This window comes from Oncorhynchus clarkii, chromosome 22 (genome assembly GCF_045791955.1).
Source record: "Oncorhynchus clarkii lewisi isolate Uvic-CL-2024 chromosome 22, UVic_Ocla_1.0, whole genome shotgun sequence".
In the NCBI taxonomy this organism is placed as follows: Eukaryota; Metazoa; Chordata; class Actinopteri; order Salmoniformes; family Salmonidae; genus Oncorhynchus; species Oncorhynchus clarkii.
In genome coordinates, this window is record NC_092168.1 from 26,416,323 (window position 1) to 26,442,583 (window position 26,261).

A 26,261-nucleotide genomic window follows, 5' to 3' on the forward strand; every position below is an offset into this window, starting at 1 on the left:
TATAGGACTATTTCTTTCTATACCATTTGTATTTCATATACCTTTGAATATTGGATGTTCTTATAGGCACTTCAGTATTGCCAGTGAAACAGTATAGCTTCCGTCCCTCTCCTCACCCCTACCTGGGCTACCAGGAACACATCGACAACAGCCACCCTCGAAGCATCGTTACACATCGCTCCACAAAAGCCGCAGCCCTTGCAGAGCAAGGGGAACAACTACTCCAAGTCTCAGTGTGTGACGTTTGAAACGCTACTAGCGTGCACCCCGCTAACTAGCTAGCCATTTCACATCAGTTACACCAGCCTAATCTTGGGAGTTGATAGGCTTGAAGTCATAAACAGCTCAATGCTTGAAGCATTGCGAAGAGCTGCTGGCAAACGCACGAAAGTGCTGTCAATGAATGCTTACGAGCCTGCTGCTGCCTACCACCGCTCAGTCAAACTGCTCTGTCAAATATCAAATCATAGACTTAATTATAACATAATAACACACAGAAATACGAGCCTTAGGTCATTAATATGGTCAAATCTGGAAACAATCATTTCGAAAATAAAACGTTTATTCTTTCAGTGAAATACGGAACCGTTACGTATTATATCTAACGGGTGGCATCCATAAATCTAAATATTCCAGTTACATTGCACAACCTTCAATGTTATGTCATAATTACGTACAATTCTGGCAAATTAGTTTGCAACGACCCAGGCGGCCCCACCGCCTGGGTTACATATACCCTGACTCTGCGTGCAATGAATGCAAGAGAAGTGACACAATTTCCATAGTTTAAGATTGCCTGCTAACATACATTTCTTTTAACTAAATATGCAGGTTTAAATATATATACTTATGTGTATTGGTTTTAAGAAAGGCATTGATGTTTATGGTTAGGTACATTCGTGCAACGATTATGCTTTTTCCGCAAATGCGCTTTTGTTAACCTCTTTATCCTACCCCCTCCTTTTTCGAACATTCTGTTAAAAATCGCGCAACATTTCAGCGTCCTGCTACTCATGCCACGAATATAGTATATGCATATGATTAGTATGTGTGGATAGAAAACACTCTGAAGTTTCTAAAACTGGTTAAATCACGGCTGTGACTAACAGAGCGTGTGTTTCATCGAAAAGCGCAAGAAAAACTGGTCACTGAAATCTGAAAAAAGTATCCATGCGCCCCTTTCATGGATTGTTTAAAGGAAACCAAATTTAATATGGAGACAGATGCAATTCCTACAGCTTCCGCACGATGTCGCCAAAAACGTCATTTTCATTGACAAAAATCCTTTGAGACATTACCAATAGATCCGTCATTCCATCCAGCCTACCTCAATCGATTTTGGAAGATTGAAAAATGGACACTTTTCTTGTGTAGCTGCTATTGAATACAGATCGCCCAGTGATCAATTTGATCGCTTATTAACGTTTACAAATACCTAAAGTTGGGTTATAAAAGTAGGTTGAAGTGTTTTGTCAAAGAATATAGGCAACTTATATAATTTTTAAACATGACGTTGCGTGTTGGAAGAGATCTTTTTTCCTGATGCAGACAGGCTATACAAATGGATATTTTGAGCATTCATGGACGGATTTAATCGGGAAAAAGACCAATTTGTGATGTTTATGGGACATATAGGAGTGCCAACAAAGAATATCATCAAAGGTAATGAATGTTTTATATTTTATTTCTGCGTTTTTGTGTAGCGCCGGCTACGCTAATTATTTTGTTTACGTCGCCTTCAGGCATTTTGGGGTGTTGCATGCTATCAGATAATAGCTTCTCATGCTTTCGCCAAAAAGCATTTTAAAAATCTGACTTGTTGGCTAGATTCACAACGAGTGTAGCTTTAATTCAATACCCTGCATGTGTATTTTAATGAACGTTTGAGTTTTAACGAGTACATTTAGCATTTAGCGTAGTGCATTTGCATTTCCAGGTGCCTACTTGAGACGTCTGCGTCTCAAGTAGGAGCAAGAAGTTAAATCATCCCCCGTTTGGCAAAGTTGGCTGTCTTTGTTAGGAAGAAATCGTCTTCACAGTTCGCAATGAGCCAGGCGGCCCAAACTGCTGCACATACCCTGACTTTGTTGCACAGAACGCAAGAGAAGTGAAATAATTTCCCTAGTTAAAAGAAATTCATGTTAGCAGGCAAAATTAACTAAATATGCCGGTTTAAAAATATATACTTGTGTATTGATTTTAATTAAGAAAGACTTTTCACGAATGCGCTTTTTAAATCACCCGTTTGGCGAAGTAGGCTATGATTCAATGATAAATTAACAGGCATCACATTGATTATATTATATCGAGAGCATCCTGGCGGGCTGTATCACCGCCTGGTATGGCAACTGCACCGCCCTCAACCGTAAGGCTCTCCAGAGGGTAGTGAGGTCTGCACAACGCATCACCGGGGGCAAACTACCTGCCCTCCAGGACACCTACACCACCCGATGTCACAGGAAGGCCATAAAGATCATCAAGGACATCAACCACCCGAGCCACTGCCTGTTCACCCCGCTATCATCCAGAAGGCGAGGTCAGTACAGGTGCATCAAAGCTGGGACCGAGAGACTGAAAAACAGCTTCTATCTCAAGGCCATCAGACTGTTAAACAGCCACCACTAACACTGAGTGGCTGCTGCCAACACACTGACACTGACTCAACTCCAGCCACTTTAATAATGGGAATTGATGGGAAATGATGTAAATATATCACTAGCCACTTTAAACAATGCTACCTTATATAATGTTACTTACCCTACATTATTCATCTCATATGCATACGTATATACTGTACTCTATATCATCGACTGTATCCTTATGTAATACATGTATCACTAGCCACTTTAAACTATGCCACTTTGTTTACATACTCATCTCATTTGTACATACTGTACTCGATACCATCTACTGTATCTTGCCTATGCTGCTCTGTACCATCACTCATTCATATATCCTTATGTACATATTATTTATCCCCTTACACTGTGTACAAGACAGTAGTTTTGGAATTGTTAGTTAGATTACTTGTTATTACTGCATTGTCGGAACTAGAAGCACAAGCATTTCGCTACACTCGCATTAACATCTGCTAACCATGTGTATGTGACAAATAAAATTTGATTTGATTTGATTTATATGCAACTAGGAATATCATCAACCATGTGTAGTTAACTAGTGATTATGTGTTTAATGCTAGCTAGCACCTTACCTTGGCTCCTTGCTGCACTCGCATAACAGGTAGTCAGCCTGCCACACAGTCTCCTCGTGAAGTGCAATGTAATCGGCCATGATCGGTGTCCAAAAATGCAGATTACAGATTAACAATGGTCATTACGGCCAAACAGTTATATTTTTGTTTCATCAGACCAGAGGACATTTCTCCAAAAAGTACGATCTTTGTCCCCATGTGCAGTTTCAAACCGTAGTCTGGCTTTTTTAATGGCGGTTTTGGAGCAGTTGCTTCTTCCTTGCTGAGCGGCCTCTCAGGTTGTGTCGATATAGGACTCGTTTTACTGTGGATATAGATACTTTTGTACCTTTTTCCTCCAGCATCTTCACAAGGTCCTTTGCTGTTTTTCTGGGATTTGCACTTTTCGCACCAAAGTACGTTCACCTCTAGGAGACAGAACGCGTCTCCTTCCTGAGCGCTATGACGGCTGCGTGGTCCCATGGTGTTTATACTTGCGTACTATTGTTTGTACAGAATGTGGTCCATTCAGGCATTTGGAAATTGCTGAAAAGGATGAACCAGACTTGTGGAGTTCTACAAAAAATGTTTTATCTGAGGTCTTGGCTGAATTCTTTTGATTTCCCTTGATGTCAAGCAAAGAGGCACAGAGTTTGAAGGTAGTCCTTGAAATACATCCACAGGTACACCTCAAATTGACTCAAATGATGTCAATTAGCCTATCAGAAGCTTGTGAAGCCATGACATTTTCTGGAATTTTCCAAGCTGTTTAAAGGCACAGTCAACTTAGTGTATGTAAACTTCTGACCCACTGGAATTGTGATAAGGTGAATTCTAAGTGGAATAATCTGTCTGTAAACAAGTAATTTTTCCAACAATTGTGTCATGCACAAAGTAGATGTCCTAACCAACTTGCCAAAGCTATAGTTTGTTAACAAGAAATGTGTGGAGTGGTTGAAAAACTAGTTTTAATGACTCCAACCTAAGTGTATGTAAACGTCCGACTTCAACTGTATTTCCCTCAGATTACACAGAACCACAAAGAAATCGAAAACAAACCCGAATTTGATAAACTCCCATATCTACTGGGTGAAATACCACAGTGTGACATAACAGCAGCAAGATTTGTGACCTGTTGCCACAAGAAAAGGTCAACCAGTGTAAATACAACCCATATTTATTTACAACACTGTATATTACTGTACAATACTGTACATAATGACATTTGTAATGTCTTTATTATTTTTGAACTTCTGTGAGTGTAATGTTTACTGTTCATTTGGAAATTGCTGAAAAGGATGAACCAGACTTGTGGAGTTCTACACATTTTTTTTTATCTGAGGTCATTTGTATTGTTTATTATCTACTTCACTTGCTTTGGCAATGTTAACATACGTTTCCCATGCCAATAAAGCCCCTTGAAAGAGAGAGAGAGAGAGAAGAGAGGCATAAGAGGAGGGTAGAGAGAACAGATGGATTATAAGAAAAGGTCAGAAAAGAAGTAGATAGTCCATTACAGCATGCCTCATATCTACACTACTCCCCCAGACCAGACGACTGCAGACCAGGGCTATGTCATCCAGTGCTCCCTACATTCATTTCACATTTCCACAAACTTCAAAATGTTTCCTTTCAAATGCGATCAAGAATATGCATATCCTTGCTTCACATCCTGAGCTACGGCAGTTAGATTTGGGTATGTGATTTTAGGAGATTTTTTCTTTTTAAAAGGGTCCAATCCTTAAGAGGTTTTAAGACTCCATAGTGGTTCCTCTGTTGGTGCCACAAGTAAAAGTTGGTGTCATATAAAGCTTTGCTTCTTGCTCTGTAATATGAGTAGAATCTTGATTTCAGTAACTTTCTTATATTAAATGTATGAACATTGTCAAATATAAATTTGAACAAAAAATATATATATTTGGCAAAATGTTCTATATATTGTTGAACATAATGGTAATCTTTAGTGCATATCAAAATTTCAGAGTGGGATCTCCGCTACGTTTAGAGTTATGATCCAATTTGTCAGCATTACCAACAGTGGGAAAACGGATTCAAAATGGTGGCCCTTTCTTTGTGATTTGCAGGATGTGCAATGATACAATTAAAAGTAGGGCTGTGATTGGTTACATTGGCATATTAGACAATGTACACTACCGTTCAAAAGTTTGGGGTCACTTCGAAATGTCCTTGTTGTTGTCCATTAAAATAACATCAAATTGATCAGAAATGCAGTGTAGACATTGTTAATGTTGTAAATGACTATTGTGGCTGGAAACGGCTGAATTTTAATGGAATATCTACATAGGTGTACAGAGGCCCATTATCAGCAACCATCACTCCTGTGTTCCAATGGCACGTTGTGTTAGCTAATCCAGGTTTATCATTTTAAAAGGCTTGATCATTAGAAAACCCATTTGCAATTAAGTTAGCACAGCTGAAAACTGTTGATCTGATTAAAGAAGCAATAAAACTGATCTTCTTTAGACTAGTTGAGTATCTGGAGCATCAGCATTTGTGGGTTCGATTACAGGCTCAACATGTCTAGAAACAAAGAACAAGCTTCTGAAACTCTATTCTTGTTCTGAGAATTGAAGGCTATTCCATGTGAGAAATTGCCAAGAAACTGAAGATCTTGTGCAACACTGTGTACTACTCCCTTCACAGAACAGCGCAAACGGGCTCTAATCAGAATAGAAAGACGAGTGGGAGGCCCCGGTGAACAACTGAGCAAGAGGACAAGTACATTAGAGAGTGTCTAGTTTGAGAAACAGACGCCTCACAAGTCCTCAACTGGCAGCTTTATTAAATAGCACCCACAAAACACCAGTCAACAGTGAGGAGGCGACTCCAGGATGCTGGCCTTCTAGGCAGTTGCAAAGAAAAAACATCTCAGACTGGCCAATAAAAAGAAAAGATTAAGATGGGCAAAATAACACAGACACTGGACAGAGGAACTCTGCCTAGGAGGCCAGCATTCCGGAGTCGCCTCTTCACTGTTGATTTTAAAACTAGCAGAAATCCCACTCTAGAATGTTGATATGTCAGTAATAATAAAATATATTTTCAAGATTCATGTTGACATTATTCAAAATTCATTACAACATTTAAAAAAATATCTAAATACTACTTGTAAGGCTTCATATGACACCAACTATTGAATTGTGCACCTACAGATGAAACATTATGGAGACTTAAAGGAGGCCTGGCTGGGTAAGGCCTAAATGTCACAAATACTCCAACTTCAATCAATTCTCTCAATTACGCTTTAAGATACAAATTGCAAATATGTCAACAATCCATGGAGTGGGTTTTATTTTGGGTTGCACTGACAAGGCATTTATCATTTGTCCACGGCTGTTAATTCTGCGTATTGATTGAACAAATAATAAAAACGTAATCCTTCTATGGATTACATTTAGTGAAAATCCCCAAAATCATGATGTTGTTTTGTTCTAGTTTGGTGAGGAATCATCCAGCACAGCTCTGGGTAGAAGTTGTCCTAAGGCACAGATCTAGGATAAGTTTGTCTTCCACAAACCCTAACCGTTAAAGGGAAAAACACAAAGCTGACCTTAGATCAGTTACTAGAGAGAGAATTCATCATAATCAATCAAAACGGACCCCTTTTCTCAGGCCCCTGCCCCAATTCCCAGAACAGCCCCCCTGAGTGAAAGGACTGGAGCATTCTGGGTGATTTAGTAACTAAAATACTGCCACTCTTCCCCTTGGACATAAGTCTCCAATTACTCACAGTTCAACACACACACACACACACACACACACACACACACACACACACACACACACACACACACACACACACACACACACACACACACACACGTGTATGGGTGGGGGGGCATTCTGAAGGCATTCTTTAATAGTCTGATTATCTGTAGATGTTTCTGCTAGCTGATTGATCAGCTGACTGGCTTCTGCTAAGTGGCAATAGTGGACACAACAGGGTTACTCAGATCATCAGGGCCACAATAAGTACACCAGCCAGATCCCCGAGGCTCTACTGTTGTACACAGACAGAGTTCATATTGCTGGAAGATCAATGACTTTGCTACAGTCAGCTGCATCATTTTAGCAAGAGATTGTAGCAGCATGGATTTGCTTGATATGTTAAGATGCTTATGAAATGATTGAATTTCTCTACATCATATTTCAGTTGGTTTTGAGTGTGTATGTGTGGATGTGAGTGTGTTTGTATTACCTGAGCTGTCCCAGGTTGTAGTAGCGTGTCTCTCCGTCAGTGGAGCGTATAACACACAGGCTGTAGCAGGGCTGGAGCTGTCTGAGCTCCAGCAGAACAATGGCCAGGTAGTGGACAAACAGCAGAGAGTCCACCAGAGACACAGCAAACTGGACGATACCCTGGTAGTCCTCATCCTGGAAACACAGAGTTAACACACACACACACACACACGTTTGCAAGTTGCATGAAAAAGCTCATCCAGAGGTGGCCGGGGACTTTAATGCAGGGAAACTTAAATCCTTTTGACCTCATTTCTATCAGCATGTTACATGTGCAACCAGAGGTAAAAAAAAAAAAAAACTCTAGACCACCTTAACTCCACACACAGAGATGCATACAAAGCTCTCCCTCACCCTCCATTTGACAAATCTGACCATAATTATATCCTCCTGATTCCTGCTTACAAGCAAAAACTAAAGCAGGAAGTACCAGTGACTAGATCAACACGTAAGTGGTCAGATGACGCAGATGCTAAGGTACAGGACTGTTTTGCTAGCACAGACTGGACTAGACTGGAATATGTTCCGGGATTCCTCAGATGGCATTGAGGAGTACACCACATTGGTCACTGGCTTCATCAATAAGTGCATCGATTACATCGTCCCCACGGTGACCGTACATACATACCCCAACCAGAAGCCATGGATTACAGGCAACATCCTCACTGAGCTAAAGGGTAGAGCTGCCGCTCTCAAGGAGCGGGACTCTAACCCGGAAGCTTATAAGAAATCCCGCTATGCCCTCAGACGAACCATCAAACAGACAAAGCGTCAATACAGGACTAAGATTGAATCGTACTACTCCAGCTCTGACGCTCATCGGACGTGGCAAGGCTTGCAAATTATTACAGACAACAAAGGGAAGCACAGCCGTGAGCTGCCCAGTGACACGAGCCTACCAGACGAGCTAAATGACTTCTATGCTCGCTTGAAGGCAAGCAACACTGAAGCATGCATTTAAGCACCAGCTGTTCCAGACAACTGTGTGATTTTATTTTATTTATTTAACCTTCATTTAACTAGGCGTGTGATCACGCTCTCCATAGACGATATGAGTGAGACCTTTAAACAGGTCTAAGTTCACAAGGCCAGACAGATTACCAGGAAGTGTACTCTGAGCATGCGTTAACCAACTGGCATTGAGAGCATCCTGTCGGGCTGTATCACCGCCTGGTACGGCAACTGCACCGCCCACAACCGCAGGGCTCTCCAGAGGGTGGTGCGGGGGCAAACCACCTGCCCTCCAGGACACCTACAGTACCCAATGTCACAGGAAGGCCAAAAAGTTCACCCAAGCCACTGCTTGACACCCCGCTACCATCCAGAAGGCGAGGTCAGTACAGGGGCCTCAAAGCTGGGACCGAGAGACAGAAGCTGTTTTTCAATCTCAAGGCCATCAGACTGTTAAACAGCCATCACTAAAACAGAGAGGCTGCTGCCTACATAGACTTGAAATCATTGGTCACTTAAAAAAATGGATCTCTAGTCACTTGAATAATGTTTACATATCTTGCATTACTCATCTCATATGTATATACTGAATTTTATACCATCTATTGCATCTTGCCAATGCCACTCGGTCATCCATATATGTACATATTCTTATTCCATCCCTTTAGATTGTGTGTATTAGGTAGTTGTGGAATTGTTAGATTACTTGTTAGATATTACTGCACTGCCGGAACTAGAAGCACAAGCATTTCGCTAAACTCACATTAAAAACTTCTTAGGGCTGAGATCCCGCTAACGGGATCGACATGACAACAGCCAGTGAAACATGTCAAACGATGAATAGAATCAATCTTTAGGATGTTTTTAACATAAATCTTCAACAATGTTCCAACCGGAGAATTCCTTTGTCTGTAGAAAAGCAATGGAACGCGAGCTAACTCTCACGTGAACGAGCGTCACGAGCTTGTGGCACTCTGCCAGACCACTGACTCAAAGGGCCCTTATGAGCCCCTGCTTTACAGTAGAAGCATCAAACAAGGTTCTGAAGACTGTTGACATCTAGTGGAAGCCTTGGGAAGTGCAACATGACCAATATCCCACTGTATCTTCAATAGGGAATGAGTTGAAAAACAACCAACCTCAGATTTCCCACTTCCTTATGAGTTCTGTTATACTCACAGACATCATTCAAACAGTTGTAGAAACTTCAGAGTCTTTTCTATCCTAATATACTAATAATATGCATATATTAGCAACTGGGACTGAGTAGCAGGCAGTTTACTCTGGGCACCTTATTCAAAGCTACTCAATACTGCCCCCAGCCATAAGAAGTTAACATCTGCTAACCATGTGTATGTGACCAAATAAAATGGCATTTGAAGTGTCTTCACTGACATTTTCAACCTGTCCCTGACTGAGTCTGTAATACCAACATGTTTCAAGCAGACCACCATAGTCCCTGTGCCCAAGTACACAAAGGTAATCTGTCTAAATTACTACTGACCTGTATCACTCACGTCTGTAGCCATGATGTGCTTTGAAAGGTCATGGCTCACATCAATAACACTATCCCAGAAACCCTAGACCCACTCCAATTTGCATACCGCCCCAACAGATCCACAGATGACACAATCTCTATTGCACTCCACACTGCCCTTTCCCACCTGGACAAAAGGAACACCTACGTAAGAATTCCGTTCATTGACTACACCTCAGCGTTCAACACCATAGTGCCCTCAAAGCTCATTAATAAGCTAAGGACCCTGGGACTAAACACATCCCTCTGCAACTGGATCCTGGACTTCCTGAAGGGCCGCCCCCAAGTGGTAAGGGTAGATAACAACATCTTCCACGCTGATTCTCAACACAGGGGCCCCTCAGGTGTGCATGCACAGTCCCCTCCTGTACTCCCTGTTCACCCAGGACTGCATGGCCAGGCACGATTCCAACACCATCATTAAGTTTGTAGACGACAACAGTGGTAGGCCTGATCACCGACAACGATGAGACAGCCTATACGGAGGTCGTCAGAGACCTGGAAGTGTGGTGCCAGGACAAGAACCTGTCCCTCAACGTGATCAAGACAAAGGAGATGATTGTGGACTAATGAACTATCATGGTCCAAACATACCAAGACAGTCGTGAAGAGGGCACAACAACGCATATTCCCCCTCGGGAGACTGAAAAGATTTGGCATGGGTCCTCAGATCCTCAAAAGGTTCTACTGCTGCACTGGTTGCATCACCGCCTGGTATGGCAACTGCTTGGCCTCTGACCGCAAGGCACTACAGAGGGTAGTGCGAACGGCCCAGTACATCACTGGGGCTAAGCTTCCTGCCGTCCAGGACCTCTATACCAGGCGGTGTCAGAGGAAGGCCCTACAAATTGCCAAAGACTCCAGCCATCCTAGTCATAGACCGTTCTCTCTGCTACCGCACGGCAAGTGGTACCGGAGCACCAAGTCTAGGTCCAAAATGTTAATTAACAGCTTCTACCCCCATGCCATAATAATCCCGAACAGCTAATCAAATGGCTACCTGGACTATTTGCATTGACACCCCCCCCCCCCCCCCCCATTTTTACGCTGCTGCTACTCTCTGTTTATTGTCTATGCACAGTCACTTTACCTTTACCTCTACCTACATGTACATATTACTTCAATTACCTCAACTACCTGGTGCCCCCACACATCTACTCTGTACCGACATCCCCTGTATATAGCTCCGCTACCATTATTTGATTGTTGCTCTTTAACTATTTGTTATTTTTCTTCTTATTGTTTTTATTTTATTTTTTACTTCAGTTTATTTTAGTAAATACATTAACACTTATTTTTCTTTAAACTGCATTGTTGGTTAAGGGTTTGTAAGTAAGCATTTCACTGTACGTCTACACCTGTTGTATTTGGTGCATGTGACAAATACAATTTGATTTACACACACGCACGTTTATGAAACATACACACCTGTGAGTCGAGGATGCGGACCCCATAGAACAGCCAGTAGGAGATTGTGAGCAGCAGTGTGAGCATGGCCAGGAGGGCTCGGTACACACACACCCTGGGCAGGCTGGCACGGGCCTGCCGCAGGAAGATCGCCCACACAGCTAGCAGAAGGATGAGAAGTTTACAGGACACAGAGAGGAAGAGGCCCTCGCAGGCTGAGCCACAGGCCTGCAGCCTGGCCGGCCACAGCACCGCCGGGAGGACCAGGAAGGCCAGAGGGGTGGCCAGGACCAGTAGCCCCACACAGAGGCCCAGAGCTAGGGGAGCGTAACGCCGACAGCCTTGCCCCAGGCCGTCCTCTGACCTCTTCCCCAGACCAACCACCTCCTCCTGGGATAGACTAAGCTCTGAGGTGCCAGTCACCGCCGTGGTGGTTTCCCCCCAGTTATCATCCTAAAAGAGAGAGGGGAGGGAGATAGAGGGAGAGGACAGAGAGAAAGAGAGAGAAGATATTAAAACGTAGCATATGGTTGATAGCACAGACACATCCAGAGAAGAGAGGTGGAGGAAGAGTGAGAGAAGAAGAGAGCGAAAACAGAAGATGGAAAAGGAAAGGAATAGTCTCTGTGGAGGGATGTTACTTTGGTTTGTCTCTCACAAATACACACTAGTAGATAGATACACATAAATGGTGGTTTTATTCCATTTTCTGTCTCTGCTACAAACAAAGACAGACAAACTAGAGATACACTGACTAAATCCCTTGAGGTTTACCGCAAACATCCCATCAGTCATTCTATTTAAAGAAGCTTTCGGTTTTCCTGGGGTTCTGTGTTATTGTGACAGGCTTTCAGCTCCCCACTGATCCACATAGAGGAAGACAGTACACATTCAGACTGCTCATCATGACCAGGTAGGGATGACACACACACACACACACACACACACACACACACACACACACACGCATCTGAATCACAATAAGGCTGATGTTATGCAGGTCTAGCATTGCAAATTAAGAGTCAAATCTCCTCTTCCTGCTCAGGATGGAGATTAAACATAAATGTGCCATAAGAGGAAGGAGCACAGCGAGAGACTGATTAAAGACCTGTCTGCCGAAGAGAGCATCTCTCTTACTGCCAGTTATTCAGCTATTTATTATCTTGGTCTCTCTATCTCCCCGGTAAGCAGCTGGGAACAGTGCGTGTGTGTGTGTGTGTGTGTATTCCATTCCATGAGAAGTAGATTGGAATACTGTAGCCACCTTCTTCTGTCAGATCACATACACTTACCCACATGACACCCCTAAACCTTTATCCCTTTGCCAGATGGACACGCCACCTGATGTGCCATTAGAAAATGACACTGAAAGAGACCGGGACAGGAAGAGGTAAGGAAGAGGAAATACTCAGTGGGATTGCTGAGTAACGGCCGCTTAATAACCCTCTGTGGTTCACTGTTTTTGCCTATACACCATCATCTCCTTCCTTTAAATTCGAACTTTGCCAAACAGGAGATGAACCCACCTGTCCCTGACTTTTCCTAAATGTGTGTATTTTAAACTTGATCCGTACTTTCAGACAAATATAACAAAAAAGACAAACACTTTCAGCATTTTATCCTCAAAGCACCATGATGGTCATTTGACCGAATGCATATTTAACAGGAGAATAGATGGGCCTTGAGGAGCACCAATAGCCACCAGTCTAATAAATCCATTCAACTAGAAAAGTCAGGTCTCGTTGGACCCCTTTTTGGTTGTGTTTATGGTAACATTAGTATACCAAAATGTCAATATTTGAAAGAACAGACATTTTCATTTGTTCATGTTACTGTGCAGGCTTTACGTAAAAACAAAAAAGCACCAAAAACTGAATTTAAAGTGGAAAATCTATGAAACAAAAGAATGTGCATTGTAACACAGTAAAATACTATTTTTTATAAACGACAAAACAAATAAATACCCAAACTGCCAGACACCCGGTCAATGAAGAAAATATCAGTAGTCTAAGCATCAGTGTAGGCGCCAAGCAGTGCTTGTGAATAGTGAAAATCAGCACAAAAGCAATAATTGCATTATAATGAATATAAGGGTTGATATGACATCTGTTAAAAAGTCTATTATTGTCAGTTATTGGACACATTATCTGTGGCCTCACTCATATTTACAGTATGGTGTGAGTCTTCAAGCAACAGTTGGAACTCATGTAGCTGTTATCCCTTGTCCTAACAGTCACCACAAGTCTTTGTCACTTTCACTTGATTGCAACAATTCGCTTGCCGCTTGAAACCGGTGTCATGGGTTCTGTTGCGAGCGCATCTGCCCACCTTACAGTTTTTCCTCCATGGGAGCTCTGCGCAATTTGGCTTGCGCAATGGCTCACGTGGAATCTTTTCTGCTGCCTTGGCCCTCACTCACGTAGCCCGTGTGCCAGACTCATGATGAAAGGCCACAGAGGGTCCTCATGAATGGGGTCCTCTCTGATGAACTGACCCTGAACACAAGGGTGTGTCCTTTCACCATTGTGGTTCTCCATCTACACTAATGACATGAAGATCCAAGGAAACAATGTGAGCCTTTTCAAGTACACGGACGACATAGCTCTGTTGGGACTCTGATGCTAATGTCATTTTAAACAGACCAACAACCTCCAAGAAGGATGCCGGTCAAGTGCCCTCCACATCAATGTGAGAAAGAAACTAAGGAGCTGATCATCAATGGCAACAACTTGCCAATGTCCCAGCTACTATCTCTGAACGACCAATCAGTGGAGGTGGTTGAGCATTTCAAATACCTAGGGACACAAATTTATAACATGCTCAGTTTCACAGAGAATGCAGACTGTATTTTTTTTTTAAAAGCAAGTCAGCACCTGTTTTTAATCAGTAAATTGAAGGGGTATGTGGTCAGTAAGGATGTTCTGGAGAGGGTGTACAGAAGCTTGGTGGAGAGCATCCTCATGTTCAATATGACAGTTTGGTATGGTAGTCTGAGGGTGGGGAGCAAAACTGACCAAAATAGTAAACACAGCCAGCAAAGTAATTGGTCGACCACAGGCACAGTTGACCAGTCTGTTCCACAAGGCAACCCTAAAGAAGACACTGGCTGTCGTTGGCGACCCCTCCCACCCTCTACACCCTCAGTTGGAGAGGCTTCCCTCTGGCCGGCGCTTCAGAATGCCCATGGCCAAGAAGAACGTGTTCAAACATTCATTTGTTCCTTGTGCTGTTGGACTACTAAATGCAATGTAAATTGTATCAGTATATTATATATTTATCTATCCAATGCAGTTGGGACAGCGGTCATTTGTGAGTAAATGTAGCAATGTCCTCTATGTTTTTAGTGTATGCAATATGATGAACTAGTATGTGATCCTTTCAATGGAAGGTGACACCAAAGAAAAATGTCTGTTCTGGATGGACAATGAAGTTTTATTCTATTCAGCTCCTTCCTGCTCATGGATGTTGTTCATGCACTGATTGAACAACACGTGTGCGTTTATAGCAGCCAAGTCAAGCATGTTGTAGCGGCGAGTTCATCCTTTCACCAAGTACACCCATGCCATCTGATCCAAAACATTATCCGACACTCGTTCACTTGCTGCCTGATATGGATCCATTCCCAGATATGGAAAGCCAATCAGCATGAATCAGAATAATAATCCTCATAGATGTCACAATCCACTCTTACCCTCCATCTGAGTCGTTTTCATCTTGTAGAAACTCTAACACAGCATGCACATCCATTCGTCTTGGTCTTGCCATTGTAAATTACACACACTCTCACTGTGTAGCCTACTCCAAGTAGGCCTAGAATAGACTAATCAGACTGCTTGGATTTGGTGGACTGATATAGGGTACACTGTTTTGAGATTATACACTGATTATATACTGGTGTTAAAATGGCACCGGACAAGAAGGCAGACATTTTATATGTCCCCAACCGATTTGTTTTTTGTTTGTTTATTTGCAACTTATATTTGTTACTTATTATTTGTACATAATTTTGCCGCTACCGTCTCTTATGACTGAAAATAACTTCTGGACATCAGGACTGCAATTACTCACCGCAGACTGGCAGATTCCTTTAACGAGTCTGACGAGCACGATGCGAGTGATATACTGCTTTCTCTGGAATAGGCCCAGATCCCCGTGATCTGCGTGAAGAGAAGGCGGATAAAAATGGGCCGGAGGGCAGGCCGCCTTCTGAGAATTCGTAGGCGATTGAATAAACCCCCATTTCCTTCCATTCTGCTAGCAAACGTGCAATCTTTGGACAATGAAATAGATGACCTACGTGGAGGATTAAACTACCAACGGGACATTCAAAACTGTAATATCTTATGCTTCACGGAGTTGTGGCTGAACGACGACACTATCAACATATAGCTTGGCTGGTTATACATTGCACTGGCAAGATAGAACAGCGGCGTCTGTTAAGACAAGGAGCGGCGGACTATGTATTTTTGTAAATAACAGCTGGTGCACGATATCTAAGGATGTCTCGAGCTATTGCTCGCCTGAGGTAGAGTATCTCATGATAAACTGTAGACCACACTACCTACCTCGAGATTTTTCATCTGTATTTTTCGTAGCTGTTTACATACTACCACAGTCAGAATGAGAATTGAATGAGCTGTATTCTGCCATAAGCAAACAAGAAAATGCTCACCCAGAGGCGGCGCTCCTAGAATCTAGGGACCTTAATGCAGGGAAACTTAAATCCATTTGACCAAATTTCTATCAACTTGTTAAATGTGCAACCAGAGGAAAAAAATAAAATTTAAATAAACTCTAGACCAGCTTTACTCCACACACAGAGACGCGTACAAAGCTCTCCCTCGCCCTCCATTTGGCAAATCTGACCATAATTATATCTTCCTGATTCCTGCTTACAAGCAAAAAATTTAAGCAGGAAGCACCAGTGACTAAATCAATAAAAAAGTGGTCAGATGAAGCAGATGCTAAGCTACAGGACTGTTTTGCTATACACAGACTGGAATATGTTCCGGGATTCCTTCGATTGCATTGAGGAGTACACCACATCAGTCATTGGCTTCATCAATAAGTGCATCGATGACGTAGTCCCCACAGTGACCGCACATACATACACCAACCAGTAGCCATGGATTACAGGCAACATCCACACTGAGCTAATGGTTAGAGCTGCTGCTTTCAAGGAGTGGGACTCTAACCCGGAAGCTTATAAGAAATCTCGCTATGCCCTCCGACGAACCATTAAACAGGCAAAGCGTCAATACAGGACTACGGTCGATTCGTACTACACCGGCTCTGACACTCGTTGAATGTGGCAAGGCTTGCAAACCATTATAGACTACAAAGGGAAGCACAGCCGAGAGCTGTCCAGTGACACGAGACTACCAGACGAGCTAAATTACTTTATGCTCACTTGGAGGCCAATAACACTGAAACATGCATGAGAGCACCAGCTGTTCCGGAAGACTGTGTGATCACTCTCTCAGCAGCTGATGTGAGTAAGACCATCAAACAGGTCAACATTCACAAGGCCACAGGGCCAGACGGATTACCAGGACGTGTACTGCAAGCATACGCTGACCAACTGGCAAATGTCTTCACTGACATTTTCAACATCTCCCTGTTCGAGTCTGTAATACCAACATGTTTTAAGCAGACCACCGTAGTGCCTGTGCACAAGAACACGAAGGTAACCTGCCTAAATGACGATCGACCCATAGCACTCACGCCTGTAGCCATGAAGTGCTTTGAAAGGCTGGTCAAGGCTCACATCATCAACATTACCCCAGAAACCCTAGACCCACTCCAATTTGAATACTGCCCCAATAGATCCACAGATGATATAATCTATATTGCACTCCTCACTGCCCTTTGCCACCTGGAAAAAAGGAACACCTATGTGAGAATGCTATTCATTGACTACAGCTCAGGATTCAACACCATAATGCCCTCAAAGCTCATCAATAAGCTAAGGACCCTGGGACTAAACACCTCCCTCTGCAACTGGATCCTGGGCTTCCTGCCCGGCCGCCCCCCAGGGAGGTAAGGGTAGATACAGTTGAAGTCGGAAGTTTATAGAAAAGTTTGTCAGCTCGCTTCTCTCTCTTTACATTTGAGGTTCTGGGTGTTTGTGACCATTAACAACTCTCTCTTCTCTTGTGTGTGTTTGTACAGTTGAAGTCGGAAGTTTACATACACTTAGGTTGGAGTAATTTCAAACTCGTTTTTCAACCACTCCACAAATATCTTGTTAACAAACTATAGTTTGTTAACAAGTCGGGTAGGACATCTTTGTGCATGACAAGTAATTTTTCCAACAACTGTTTACAGACAGATTATTTAACTTACATTTCACTCTATCACAATTCCAGCGGGTCAGATGTCAAGGCTTCAGAAGCTTCTGATAGGTTAACTGACATCATTTGAGTCAATTGGAGGTGTACCTATGGATGTATTTCAAGGCCAACCTTCAAACTCAGTACCTCTGATTGACATCATCGGGAAATCAAAAGAAATCATCCAAGACATCAGAAATGTTAGACCTCCATTAATCCTTGGGAGCAATTTCCAAATGCCTGAAGGTACCACGTTCATCTGTACAAACAATAGTACGCAAGTATAAACACCATGAGACCACGCAGCCGTCATACCGCTCAGGAAGGGGATGCGTTCTGTCTCCTAGAGATGAACGTACTTTGGTGCAAAAAGTGCAAATCAATCCCAGAACAACAGCAAAGGACCTTGTATAGATGCTGGAGGAAACCGGTACAAAAGTATCTATATCCACAGTAAAACGAGTCCTATGTCAACAAAACCTGACAGGCCACTCAGCAAGGAAGAAGCCACTGCTCCAAAACCACCATAAAAACCCAGACTACAGTTTGCAACTGCACATGGGGACAAATATGTTACTTTTAGGAGAAATGTCCTCTGGTCTGATGAAACAAAAATAGAGCTGTTTGGCCATAATGACCATCCTCATGTTTGGAGGAAAAAGGGGGAGACTTGCAAGCTGAAGAACACCATCCCAACCGTGAAGCACAGGGGTGGCAGCATCATGTTGTGGGGGTGCTTTGCTGCAGGAGGGATAGGTGCACTTCACAAAATAGATGGCATCATTAGGCAGGAAAAGTATGTGGATATATTGAAGCAACATCTCAAGACATCAGTCAGGAAGTCAAGGCCTATTCTATGCAAGGGATATTATTGCATGTTTTGATAAATTTAAGCAAAAGGAAATGACGAAGAACATGGGGAGAGAACTCAGAAACACTGATTTTGGAATGAATGATCACTTCCCCACCGAGATCAATGAAAGGAGAAAAAACTCTATCCCATCATGAAGGAAAAGAGTTGCCTGAATCAACGAGTCTCCATGGTGATGGATAAACTTTATATCAACGGGCAATTGTATCAGGACTCTGGAGTAACTCCCTGGTTATTTTAATTTAATGTTTAAATCTGAGTTTGTGTGTTGTAGTGTATCATGACAACTTCAACTATAACGAATACATGCTATATTGATCTCCACTTGATAAGGAAAGGGTTGCATATAGCTCAGGTTAATGTATGTAGCCTTCCTAACAAAATGCATGAGGTTTTTAACTTGGTCAACATAAATAATATTCATATTTTGGCTTTGACCGAAACGCATTTAGATGCATCTGTAAATGATGGGCAAATTAACATTCTAGGATATAGTCTACTGAGAAGCGACAGGAATAGGAATGGTGGGGGTGTTGCACTGTATCTTCAGAATCATATACCTTTTAAGAGGAGGGATGACCTTAATGTAGGTCAAATAGAGGCACTATGGGCTCAAGTACATCTGCCTCACCAGGCAGCCATATATTGGTAGGATGTGTATATAGACCTCCTAGCTCTAAGGTGTCCTATCTGGATGACTTAAGCACTGGGTTTGACCAGGCCACAGACAGCAACAAAGATGTATTTATCTTGGGTGATTTTAATATAAACTGGAAGGATCACAATAATTCGAATAGAACAAAATTGATGAGATATGCTAAGAACTGTGCTTTGAAACAAATGGTTAATGATACTACTAGATCTTCAATTAAGTTGGGTCATCGTTCAGACACATGCATTGATCGGATTTTCTGTAATATACCATTGCAATGCTTAAAAGCCAGATCAATGCCAGTGGGCTGGACAGACCATAATATTGTGACCATAACCATGAACACCAAGGTTCCAAAGAAACCCCCTAGGATTGTGGTCAAAATACATTTTAAAACATTTAATCATGAGTCATTTCTAAATGATTTGGCTGCTGTACCCTGGGAGCTGATTTATCTAGAGGATGATTTAAATCACACTACAGGATGTTTTATTGATTTGCTCATGGAGGTAATGGACCATCATGCCCCTATAAGAAAGAGTACAGTTGGTGCCCGTCCATCTCCATGGATTGATGATGAACTGGGTGAGGCTTTTTCTCAAAGAAATATGGCAAAAGTCTTAGCAGCCAAGTCAAAATTAGAAATTGATGAACAGAATTATAGAACATTACACAATTATGCAGTTAAATTGAATCGAAAGAAAAAAAAGTTATTTTACAACAATGCTTTTATTGATTGTAAAAATGATTCTAAAAAGGTATGGAACACAGTTAAGGGCTTACTTGGTACATCTATCTCATCATGCCCATCTAGTGTGGAGGTTGACAGGAGAATAATAACAAAACCAGTTGATATTGCCAATCGTTTTGCAGATTTTTTAAAACAGAAAATTAAATTACTGAGCAACAATGTAGACATACATTCTCCCAAACAAGCTATTGTCCAATGTATTGATGATCATATTATGAGCAATAAGATCTGCTCTTTTAGTCTACAAAAGGTGTCAGTGGAGGAGGTGTCAAACCTATTGAAGTCATTCCCTGATGGGAAATCTACAGGTTATGGTCTTATGGACAAATTTTTTTGCTTCGCTGTGCTGCTCCCCAGATTGCAGTTCCACTGAGATACATATTTCATTGGTCACTGGAAAAGGGGATGTTTGCAAATGTATGGAAGCATGCGAAACTGTGTCCTATTCCGAAAGACAGCAAAGAACCCATTACTCCTGCCAATAGTCGACCAATTAGTCTACTCCCTACACTCAGTAAGATATTGGAGGGTATTGTGAGTAGACAAATGTGGGAGTACATGGAAAAGAATGATCTGATTACAGCCAATCAGCATGCTTATCGCAAAAACCATTCCACTACCACTGCATTGGTTGACATGACTGACCAGTGGCTCAATGCTATGGATAATGGCAAATTTGTAGGTGTACTATTTTTAGATTTCAGTGCAGCATTTGATTTAGTGGATCATGAAATAATTGACAAAATGAATGCATTATGGTTTTAAGGAGGTAGCATTGAATTGGGTACAGTCATATCTAACTGACAGGAAACATCCACCAATATAAATGGTTCATTTTCTTCCCCTAATGCATGGGTGTCAAACTCTGGCCCGTGGGCCAAATTTGGCCCGCGGGGTAATTATATTTGGCCCGCGAGACAATACCAAATTACTACTAGAGCTGGCCCGCCGGTATTATACAGCGCATTCACCACTAATACTACGAATCCCATAATGCTGTTTTTGCGCGCCAATCAGGACAGGACCCAGAAACGCTCTCTCCTCTGTGACAGTAGTCATAGCAACATAGACGCTACAACTGTCAGCGAGCTAACCCTTCCCAAAAATGGCGAAAAGAAAGGCAGAAAACAGGAGCTTTCTGGACAAGTGGGAGGCAGAATATCTGTTTACATATGTCAACGTGGCTGTAAGTAAGGAGTACAACATTAGACGACACTATGAAACGAAACACCATGACAAATACAAGGACCTGGACATGACTCAAAGGAGCCAGAAAGTAGAGGAGATGAAAAGAAGTTTGGTTTCACAACAGAATATGTTTAAAAAAGCCACATCACAAAGCGAGGCTGCTGTAAAGGCTAGTTATATAGTGGCAGCAGAGATCGCAAAATCAGCCCGGCCCTTTAATGAGGGAGAGTTCATGAAAAAGTGCATGATGAAGGTTTGTGACCTCGTATGCCCAGAGAAAAAACAAGCATTTTCAAACGTGAGCCTGAGCAGGAACACAGTAGCTGATCGCACATGTGATCTTGCCACCAATCTGTATGACCAGCTGATGGAAAAGGGAAAAGATTTTGTTGCGTTCTCCCTCGCTGTGGATGAGAGCTGCGACGCATCTGATACTGCTCAGCTGTCAGTCTTCATCCGTGGAGTGGACTCAAATCTGTGTGTTACGGAGGAGCTATTAGGATTCAAATTAATGCATGGCACAACCACAGGAAAGGAAATCTTTGAGGAGGTTTCCAAATGTGTAACTGAAATAAAGCTGCCGTGGGATAAACTCGTTGGATTAACGACAGATGGTGCGCCAGCGATGTGCGGTAAAAAGAGTGGACTGGTGGGCATGGTTCGGGAGAAGATGCGGGAAGAGAACTGTGCAGGTGAGCTAACTGTTTACCACTGCATCATACATCAGGAAGCACTGTGTGCCAAAGCCCTAAAGATGGAACATGTTATGACCACAGTAACACAGGTAGTTAACTTTATAAGAGCCAAAGGTCTAAATCACCGCCAGTTGAAATCTTTTCTGGAGGAGTGTGGTTCGGAATACGCAAACGTGCCGTATCACACAGAGGTGAGATGGCTAAGCAGAGGAAAAGTACTGAACAGATGTTTCGAGCTGCGTGAGGAAATATGTCAATTCCTGGAAACCAAAGGGAAGGATACAGCAGAGCTCCGGGAGCAAAAGTTCCTGTGTGAGCTGGCCTTTCTCTGTGACATCTCGAGCCATCTCGATGCACTGAACCTGCAGCTTCAGGGGCGGGGGCGCATCATCACAGACATGTACGCTGCAGTGAGGGCCTTCAAAACTAAACTGTGCCTGTGGGAGAATCAGATGCTGCAAGGAAACCCCTGCCAATCCATAAAAGCGCAGATCTCTACCGCCGTGTTCCCATGCGCACAGTTTGCTGAAAAACTCAGTGTTCTCGCCGCTGAGTTTAGCCGGCGATTTGCCGACTTCGATGCCCAGAAATGCAAGTTTGAACTGCTTAGTAATCCCTTCGCAGTTGATGTGGAAAATGCACCAACCAACATCCAAATGGAGCTGATTGAACTCCAGTGCAACGACACGCTGAAGTCAAAGTATGTTGCTGTGGGCGCCGCACAGTTTCCACGGTTCATCCCTGACACAATGCCTCAGCTCCGCACCCAAGCTGCTCAGATGCTCTCCATGTTCGGCAGCACATATCTATGCGAGCAACTTTTCTCCTCGATGAAGATGACCAAAACAACTCACAGGAGACGTCTGACTGATGAACATCTTCGCTCGATACTGAGGATTTCTTCAGCTCAGAGCTTGAGCCCAGACATTGATGAACTAGCATCCAAGAAGAGATGCCAGGTATCTGGCTTGGGCACATCAGATTAGACCAGTGTGCAATAATTAACGTTTTCTTTATGCACTTTTTCTTGCTACAAGGCATGGGCTTGAATGGTTGATTGATTTATTATCATTTCATTTGTAAAATGATTAGCCAGTGGAAAAAAGTTTATTTTGGTATTTAAATCAGAAGGCTGCAAATAGAAAAGAGGCATACAATTTTTATTTACATTTTATTTATTTAATAAATGAATGCCATTGATGTGTTTTTTCATTTGAAATTCGATTTTGCATGTCTCCACTATTAAATTATATATTGTATGGTAATAAGCGATGCTTGTTCCATATTCAATGTTAAAGCAAAACTTGTTTGGGTCCATATTAAAAGGTTAATTTGTTCAATGTTGGCCCGTGACTTTGTTCAGGTTTTACATTTTGGCCCACTGGGTATTTGAGTTTGACACCCCTGCCCTAATGTGTTAAACTGTGGAATACCGCAGGGCAGCTGCCTTGGGCCACTTCTTTATTTAATATATACCAACGACCTTCCCTATGCCTTGGTTGAAACTCAATCTACTATATTTGCAGATGATACTACAATTTATGCAGCAAGACAATCGGTTCAACAGGTACAGCAAGCTTTACAAGGAGATTTGGAGAATATCAGGAAGTGGGTTTGCCAAAACAAACTTGTTTTAAACAAGAAAACTAAAGTTATGTTGGTCTGTTCAACTAGGAAAAGGCCAAAACAGCATGGGATACAATTAAGTATGGGAGGAGTACAAATTGAAGAAGTGGCAGAAACCAAACTATTGGGAGTGCAGCTAGACAACTGCTTATCATGGTCGTCTCAAATAACTAATCTATGTAAAAAGGAAAGATTCTTAAGCAAATAACCCAAGCATTAATTGAGATTCAGGTGAACTACTGTTCGGTGGTCTGGGGAAATGCAACATCAAGTGAAGTTAGGAGGCTGCAGAATGCACAGAATAAAGCAGCAAGGATTGTTTTAAGGTGGAGACACAACGACGTTACTACAACGCATCCAATTGACCACCAGAGGCATTCTTCAAAGGACAAAGGACTCGGTTTGGCAACATAGCCTTCCATCTACCACCAACCTTCCGAAGCTCAGAGAAAATATTTATTGCATTTTCCTTTTCCAAATGGGCGGTAATTTAGAACGCATAAGATACTGTATTTTCGATAGCACAGCTTCTCCCTTTGTCCCTCAGTCTTCCCGCTCTTTCACTCAAACCCAGCCCCTTTTCTTTTGTGTAACCAGCTGTCATATCTGTTCCGCCCACTAGGGACGTTTTCCTTTATGACGTAATTTGTAATCCATGTATGATTCATTCTGTGTATATGTAATTATGTGTGATTAGTTAGGTATTTAGTAAATAAATAATTAAACCCAATTTTGTATTGCTGATTCAACTTGTTAGCCAGGGTTTGTGAAGATAACCAAGAATTTACAACTTTCAGATGAGACCGAATTAAGGTGACAATTAATATTGACTGCTATTGATGTAAAATATTACTAGGTCTTTAAGAGTTTATTCGGAAGATAACAGCTCTATAAATATTATTTTGTGTTGCCCCGACTCTCTAGTTAGTTAATTACATGATTAGCTCAATCAGGTAATATTAATTACGGAGAAAGGATTTTATAGAATAGCATGTCATATCACTTAATCCGGCATAGCCAAAGACACGACACCTAGGTATTTGTAGTTGTCCACATGTTCTAAGTCAGAGCCGTCCAGAGTAGTGATGTTGGACGGGCGGGCAGGTGCAGGCAGCGATCGGTTGAAGAGCATGCATTTAGTTTTACTAGTAATTAAGAGCAATTGGGGGCCACAGAAGGAGAGTTGTATGGCATTGAAGCTCATCTGGAGGGTTGTTAACACAGTGTCCAAAGAAGGGCCAGAAGTATACAGAATGGTGTCGTCTGCGTAGAGGTGGATCAGAGACTCACCAGCAGCAAGAGCGACATCATTGATGTATACAGAGAAGCGAGTCGGTCCAAGAATTTAACCTTGAGGTACCCCCATAGAGACTGCCAGAGACCCGACAACAGACCCTCCAATTTGACACACTGAACTCTATCAGAGAAGTAGTTGGTGTACCAGGCGAGGCAATCATTTGAGAAACCAAGGCTATCGAGTCTGTCAATCACCACATCCTCATCGGCAGAGTCGAAAGCCTCGGCCAGATCAATGAATACGGCTGCACAGTATTGTTTCTTATCAATTGCGGTTAAGATATCGTTTAGGACCTTAAGCGTGGCTGAGGTGCATCCATGACCAGATTGCATAGCGGAGAAGGTATGGTGGGATTCGAAATGGTCTGTAATCTGTTTGTTGACTTGGCTTTCGAAGAAATTAGAAAGGCAGGGTAGGATAGATATAGGTCTGTAGCAGTTTGGGTCAAGAGTGTCCCCCCCTTTGAAGAGGGGGACGACCGCAGCTGCTTTCCAATCTTTGGGAATCTCAGACGACACGAAGGACAGGTTGAAAAGGCTAGTAATAGGGGTTGCAACAATTTTGGCAGAATGGGCCAAAATACCAGCAACAGTGTGAAAACCTTGTGAAGACTTACAGAAAACGTTTGACCTCTGTCATTGCCAACAAATTGTATATAAAAAGTATTGAGATAAACTTTTGTTATTGACCAAATACTTATTTTCCACCATCATTTGCAAATAAATTCATTAAAAATCCTACAATGTGATTTTCTGGATTTTTTTTCTCATTTTGTCTGTCATAGTTGAAGTGTACCTATGATGAAAATTACAGGCCTCATCTTTTTAAGTGGGAGAACTTGCACAATTGGTGGCTGATTAAATGATTACCGACAATGACAAGACAGCCTATAGGGAGGAGGTAAGAGACCTGGCCGTGTGGTGCAAGGATAACAACCTCTCCCTCAACATGATCAAGACAAAGGAGATGATTGTGGGCTACAGGAACAAGAGGACTGAGCAGCATGACAACGCCTATTCTCCCCCAGGAGACTGAAAAGATTTGGCATGGGTCCTCAGATCATCAAAAGGTTCTACTGCTGCACCCTCGAGAGCATCCTGACCGGTTGCATCACTGCCTGGTATGACAACTGCTTGGCCTCCTACCGCAGGCACTACAGAGGGTAGTGTGAACGGCCCAGGGGCCAAGCTTCCTGCCATCCAGGACCTCTATACCAGGCGGTGTCAGAAGAAGGCCCTAAAAATTGTCAAAGACTCCAGCCACCCAAGTCATAGACTGTTCTCTCTGCTACAGCAGGGCAAGAGGTACCAGAACGCCAAGTCTAGGTCCAAGAGGCTTCTAAACAGCTTCTACCCCCAAGCCATAAGACTCCTGAAAACCTAATCAAATGGCTACCCAGACTATTTGCATTTCTCCCCACCCCACTCTTTTACACCGCTGCTACTCTCTGTTGTTATCATCTATGCATAGTCACTTTAATAACTCTAACTTCATGTTCATATTA

The 26,261-nt window shown here is 42.5% G+C and overlaps 1 protein-coding gene across 2 annotated transcripts in view; it reads right to left on the minus strand.

Moving 5' to 3' along the window:
• LOC139380651 (vang-like protein 1) overlaps nt 1–26,261 on the minus strand; it is a 61,180-nt gene that overhangs the window by 7,330 nt on the left and 27,589 nt on the right. For both annotated transcript variants that reach the window (XM_071123546.1, XM_071123547.1), the window contains exons 4-5: nt 11,367–11,798; nt 7,410–7,585 (exon numbers count right to left, since the gene is read on the minus strand). In XM_071123546.1, the coding sequence (XP_070979647.1) occupies nt 7,410–7,585; nt 11,367–11,798 (608 nt within the window). The remainder of the gene's footprint in view (nt 1–7,409; nt 7,586–11,366; nt 11,799–26,261) is intronic.